Source organism: Mirounga leonina, unplaced genomic scaffold, assembly GCF_011800145.1.
Source record: "Mirounga leonina isolate KUSES-001 unplaced genomic scaffold, KU_Mleo_1.0 Mir_173, whole genome shotgun sequence".
In the NCBI taxonomy this organism is placed as follows: Eukaryota; Metazoa; Chordata; class Mammalia; order Carnivora; family Phocidae; genus Mirounga; species Mirounga leonina.
Window position 1 is genome coordinate 76,736,712 of NW_023270447.1, and position 6,692 is coordinate 76,743,403.

Consider the following 6,692-nt stretch of genomic DNA (forward strand, 5'->3'; position numbering starts at 1 on the left):
CCCCGCGGCCCCGGCCGGTCGGGAAGGGGCCGCGCCCGGGCCCGCGACCGTTACCGGGCCGCGCCGCGCCCAACGCCCGTCCCTCTCCGCGCTGCGCCCTCGCTCACCTTCTTCGGGTCCGGGTTCGCGGCCAGGCGCGCCTGCAGCTTCTCCACAACTTGGAGCGCCGACTCCGCCGCCATCGCTGTCACTGGCGCGGCCTCCTCGCCGGAACTGGGCTCGCGTCGCGTCCTCGGGCCGCAGCTCCGCCCTCCGTGCATCCCCGGCGGAGACGGAAGCGACGGGCCCCTTCCGGGCCTCGGCGGCGGGCGCGGCGGGGGGGCGCGGGGCGCGAGGGGAGGGCGGGGGCGGCCGGCTGCAGGCCCCGCCCCAGGGCCGGGTTGGGGAGGGTGTCGGGGGTGCGGCGTTCCCAGCGCCCGCTCGGCGGCCGCGCGCGAGGAGCCGGAACGGGTGGTCCGGGCGCGCCGGCTCCCCGCTAGCCGCCGCCGGGCAGCTCCGCTTCGGTCCTCGGCGCCCGCAGCCCGAGCCGAGCCGACCTGCCCGCCGTCCAGTCAAGACGGAACGCGGCCGCCGCGCCGGACGCACTGGCTTTATCGGTCCTACCCTCGCCACGCCCCCGGGCCGGGGGCTGGGAGCCACGCCCAGATTCCCACCTGTCGGCGGGTCTGGGGCCGAGCGGCCCACCCAGCGTCGGCCGAGGGGAACCTCAGCGACCACCCGGGCTGAGCGCGCGGAGCGCCAGGGGCTGGCTGTCTTTATTTCACCCTGAGCGCAACGCGATGGGACGAGTTCTATTATCCCCATTTTACAGATGAGAAAACAGGCTCGGGGAGCCCAAATTAACCTGCGTGTGGTCACCCAACAGGAAAGAGATGAACTTGAAATTTGAATCTAAATGGTTTAGGTCCACTGTGAGGGCACATCTCTGAATAGGTCGAGGAATTGGGAGCCGGAGGGAGAAAGGGATTTGCCAAAAGTCAAACAGCTTAGCTACGTGAGATAATATCATACGTGAGCCTGTGTGTCTCACTTTCCCCCAGAATAGTGTCTGGTACATAGGCACCAAATAAACACTTCTCGAGTGAATGGATGAAAGGCTGTTTCATCTGAAGCAGTAGGACCTGAATCACACCAGCCCAAGACATCATCCAAGAAGCACTAAATAATACTATAATTACTAATAAAAGAACAAGGAAACAGTTGAAAACTAAAAATATCAGCATTGATTACATCTCAGTTGACTAGATCAGATTAGATCCTAATCCAATGTCCAGCAGCAACCTGGCAATGTAGTTAGCCTGACCTCTCACCCTCTCAACCGGTGTGGGAAAGCCCAGATCCCAGTTCTGGGCAAAGGAGGGGGGAAAATATAGTTTCTTCAAATGAGCTTTCATTCACTCACTATGCTGAGAAGCCCTCCCTACTGTGTTCCCACCACTCAAGCTTGGTGTCCCTCCCTCTGCAACTGACCCCTTTCAGCGTGTAGATAGTCAACTGTTTCTTCTGTCTTGCCACTGGGCTGTTTATCAAGTGCAGTGACCAACCTGTCCAGCTTTAAATCTCTGCTGCACAGCACAATACAGATGATATAATCAACACTGGATAAAAAGTCCATACAAGATTAATGACCACCCACTTGGTGCCCTAAGACTCAACTGTGGGGTGTAACAGAAAAGGCATCAAACTGGGTGTGAGGAGACTTGGATTCTGGCCCTGGTCCTAAAGTCTCCCTCTTCTCCACAGCAAATGCTTTTACATTTTAAATTCCTTCCATTTTGAAAATGGACCATTGGTGTAATGGAAAATAGGCCGATTCTTGAAGCAGAATTGCTGACTAACCGACCTGGCATATACTCGGGGCACATGGAACATTTTGCGCATGTTACCTAGGGAGATCTCAACAACCAGACTGAAAGGAAACAATGCATGCTGCTAGGGATTACTGGAGAGGGTGCACCCCACTCCTCTGCCCCATCTGTGTCAGCCTGAGTCAGACTTACCTGCAAAGTAAAGAACTCTTACACTTGAGTATATGAATACTTCCCTGATTAGTAAATTATGTGTCATTCTGATTAAAGAGAAAGTTTTTAACCAGTCCTAAAAATGGTATTCTGTATATGTTCACTAGGGATTACCACTGCAATCCTTGGTTTACACAAGGGTGTTTAACACCAAAATGAGTTCCCTAAAGTCAGAGGCTATTTTGTCCATCTTAGATCAGCAACACCTAACACACAGGTGACATTCCATGAAGGTTTGTTGAAAACTAAGGCCAGCCCAGATTATCATCTGAAAACTTGTGGGGGACTCCCTAACTCTCTTACCTACACTATAGGGCCCCCTGGGAGAGGAATTAAAAGACCCATCTTATTCTGCTCAGAAGGCAGTTTAAGGCTATACTATGGGAGAAAGATGGGAATCTTCTGGTGGGCACACTTTTGAGTTTTTACAACAAGTATGGTCTACTTTTAAACGAAAATAACTTTTTTTTTAAGACTTTATTATTTTTAAGTAATCTCTACACTTAGTGTGGGTCTCGAACTTACAATCCCAAGATCAAGAGTCATATGCTCTACCAACTGAGCCAGCCAGTCACCCCATGATGAAAATAACTTAAAGGTATTTTAATTTTGGAAAAGAGCAATCTCAGGCTGACTGGTACTAGAGTCATTTCAAACACTGAAAAACAAATAAAAAAAATAAAAAACAACCGACCATCTTGTCCTCCATAGCAGAGGAGGCCTCTGCCGTTCATGGAATGGTGAGGTGAGGTTCCGTGGGCTGAACCGTGTGTTGAGGGAGGACTGCTGGTGGATGGAGGGCCTCCCGCTTGGACCTCTCCTCGTCTGGGCTCTGCCACTCCTCTATCTTACCAAGCAGGCAGCATCTGAGGTTGGTTGGATGGTGGGTGTAAAGGATGCAGGGCTGGGGCTCAGGTTGTCACTGAGCCCCAACCCCCAACTCTGCCAGTGCTAACAGTGACTCTTGGTCAAGTTACTTACACCGGCTGAAATTGTTTCCTCCTACTTCATATATTTCTTGTGAAGCTTATTAATATGTTATGTTAAGCAACTGGTACACAGTAGGTTTTTCCCCCCTTTTTTTAAGCAGCAATTATTGGGGGAAATTCATTGCTTTGGTAAAGAGAATATTGTGTTCTGCTGTAAAGGAGAATATAAAACCCTCCATCTGGGCAGTTTTGTTCTGCACAGCTGTAGCCACTGTTTTCTTCCCCAACGGGCTCATTTTTTCTGAATTGACTACATTCATCTTTGTTTCACATCCTTCAAACATGCTCAGTTGGTTATTTACTTAGGGATGGCATCTTTCTTGGTTTCGCAGGCTGGATTTGCCTTCCTCAAATACAGCAATGAAAGCGGAGATTGCCAGCTCCAGGGAATGGTCTGAGATTCGAAATCCACACCTCTCACAGACTGCCTTGAAGGTGGATTAAACTCTACTAACAATTTCAGAATATCAGGCCCAGAAACTCTCTGAGGCCCTTTGTCTAAAGAGGGCCAAGCAGCATTCTGTGATGGCCTCAGAGAGAAGTCCACTGAGAATCTGTATTTACCAGGAAAAGAAGCTACCATAAAAATTTTAAAGTAACATGTTTATACTTTGATATTTTTATACTATATGAATTTATATAAATTATATCTAGGTAGTAACCTAAATGCCTCCTCTTAGCTCTTTATTTTTGTTAGAGCATTTATCACAATTTGAAATTACCTTATTTAGTGGCTCATGTTTTTATAATCTCTTCCCATCGTGGAAGCTCCATGAGGCATTGCTGTGGCTAAAACAGTACTTAGAACATAGTAGGCACTCAGTAAATATTGATGGAGCTGCATGAAAGATCTGCCTCCCGGCACCACTGTCTTGTAAATTAAATGAGATTGTGTGTGAACATACCTGGCAGAGGGCTATCAACCAGTAATGTTATCTTTAATTAATCCTCACTATACATTTCACAGATGAGGACATTGGTGCTTAGAAAATGTAAGTGAACCCGTGCCCTCAGCCCCCGAAATTTAGAATGTGGTTATGGTCTTTGCTGAGAATGCCCTTGGAAGGAAGTTGTTAAAAAACATAACTCCAAAGGCAGTGAGCCTGGAACTGACAGGGCTGGACAGTAAAGAGAGAAAGGGGAGGAGGGCAGGCGAGGAAGAAAGAGATACACTGATTGGATTAAGTCTGGATTGATTAAATTATAAATAAATAAAACCCACTGGGTTAAGTGGAGATTAAGAAGGCAGCACCACCTCAGGGGCGGGGCGGGAAGAAGCGCTACTTGCCTTCTAGGTGGGTGGGCCCAACTCGGTGTCACTCTTACACATGTCATCTCTCCACCCGCCAACAATCTCCTGAGGCTTTTTAAGGAGGGAGAACCCTCTGAAAGGTTGAGCAATGAGCTCAAACACAGTAAACGACAAACCCCAAAGGGCTCTGCTCAGCACCAAAGCCCACACTGGCCTGCCCACGTGTCTGAATACCTAATGCTGGTCACCTCTCCTCCTGACTCACTGTGGCCAGCCCTGCTTCCTTATCTGTTAACTGAGGAGGGCTGATCAAAGTAATAACAATGATGATGATAATAATCCAAATTCTTGGCACTTGCAATATGCCAGGCATCATGCTAAACAATTTGCATGAACTATCAACTTTATCCTTATTCCTACAATATAGATCTCATGCAATCTCCATTTCACAGATGAGAAAACTAAGGATTTAGACCTGCGAAAGGTCATAGAACATGTAAGCAGCACTGCCAGGTGTCAAAGCCATGTTTGTCCGGCACCAAGGCTCAAGCTCTTTGACCTTGATGCCCATTGCCAGAGAAGCCACCTGAGAAGACACTATCCAACTGGCACACTTCATTCATTCAATCAATCATGCATTCAATCAATTTAGCTTTGGTGAGTATGGCTGCAGTGGAACGGGAAGGAGAAGATGAATTTGATGAGGAAGGCAGATTAGGATTAGAGACCATGGCAAGGAATTTGTATTTTATTGTAATCTTTCATGGATTCTAGGTAGGGGAGTGATAAAACCTATAATTTAAGTATTTTAACATTGTAGACAATGTACCAAGAGTTAAGGACTACAATTAATCTGATATTGTCCTTTAAAACAAACTCAGCAATCCCTTTTAAAAGTCACTCGATTGGGGCACCTGGGTGGCTCAGTCGGTTAAGCATCTGCCTTCGGCTCAGGTCATGATCCCAGGGTCCTGGGATTGAGCCCCACATCAGGCTCCATTCTTGGTGGGGAGCCTGCTTCTCCCTCTCCCTCTGTCTGCTGCTCCCCCTGCTTGTGCTCTCTCTCTCTGCCAAATAAATTAAATCTTTAAAGAAAAAAAGTCACTCCATCAGAGACCTTATCTAATCACCTGATATAAAACAGCGCATGTGCACACACACACATATCTGTCACTATTTTTCTTCAAAAAACTTACATCCACCTGGTATGTTTCTATATAGTGTCTCTCTTTCTCTGCCCTTAGAATGTAAGCTCCACAAAGCAGGGACTTTTTGTTCACTGCTTTATTCATGACCACCTAGAATCGTGCCTGGCACATAGTAGCTGGTTAATAAATATTGAGTGAATAAGTAAGAAAGGTATGTTATACCTCCCCAAAAATATAGTATACATTTGATGTCTATGTTTGTTCATCTCCTCAGTGCAGTACGAATGTTGGTTTCTATTCTCACCACTATACTGAAAACACCTTTTCTAAGGTCACCAGTAAAATCCCAATTGCAAGCTGTTTTCATAGTGGCAGACGTCTCTGCTGTATCTGACATCAGTGATTTCTCCTCTCTGGGAAACTCCAGGCTACGGCTTCCACGACACTTCACTCTCCTGAATCTGTTCCTTCTCTGTCTCCTTAATGGTCTCCTTTTCCACCACTTCTCTCCCTTAAATGATGTGGTTCCTCTTGGTTTAGTCCTGGGTCTGCTACTTTTTTGGTACTACACTCTGGGTGTTCTCAGCCACTCTCATGGTTTCTACCACCCCCTATAGGCTGGTGACTCTCAAATCTATAGGATGACTCAAACTTCAGAGTGCCTGGATGGAGTTCAGAATTTGTTTGGATGGGCATTTCCCCCTGGATGTCCCCCCTCCCCCGCCCCGTGGCCCTATGACTCAGCAGGCTCAAGATGGAACTTGCCATCTTCTTAAACCTCCTCTCCTCCCCCTCTTCCTCCTAGGAGCTCTTGAGGCAGAGATGACTAAGAACACTGTTGCCCCCCGGAAACTCCAACGCTCTTCCATCGGCGAGGGCAAAGACCTCTTCTCAGGCTGGGAGGATCTGCAGCAAAGCACAGCCACCCAAATGGCTGCCTCCCTAGCTCCTCTATCAGAGGGCTTACATTCTCAGCTTCAAGGGCCGTCTGCACCCAACAGCTCTGCTCCCAAACCTCACCCTGCTGTTTGTTGGGTATCTCAAATGCAAGATGCGCAAAATTTACCTCATCCACCTCCCCTCCTAAATTATTGTTTCCCACATCTAGCTGGCACCACCATCTACCCTCCGCCTTCCAGGCTAGGCATTTGAAGGCCATTCTTGATTCTCCTTTTCTCTTCTACCACATCTCATTAAACATGGCGATTTTCACTCCCAAATATTTCTCAATTCCATCTTCTTGAAATCCCTGCCGTGAACTTTCTTGGGTTCTTAAATGATG

At 48.0% G+C, this 6,692-nt stretch overlaps 1 protein-coding gene across 1 annotated transcript in view; it reads right to left on the reverse strand.

Moving 5' to 3' along the window:
- The window catches only part of ELOA (elongin A), a 16,576-nt gene extending 16,256 nt beyond the window's left edge, over positions 1-320 (reverse strand). The window contains exon 1 of the mRNA XM_035019518.1: positions 108-320. Coding sequence (XP_034875409.1) covers positions 108-260 — 153 coding nt within the window. The 5' untranslated portion in view covers positions 261-320. The remainder of the gene's footprint in view (positions 1-107) is intronic.
- Positions 321-6,692: the final 6,372 nt, after the last annotated feature.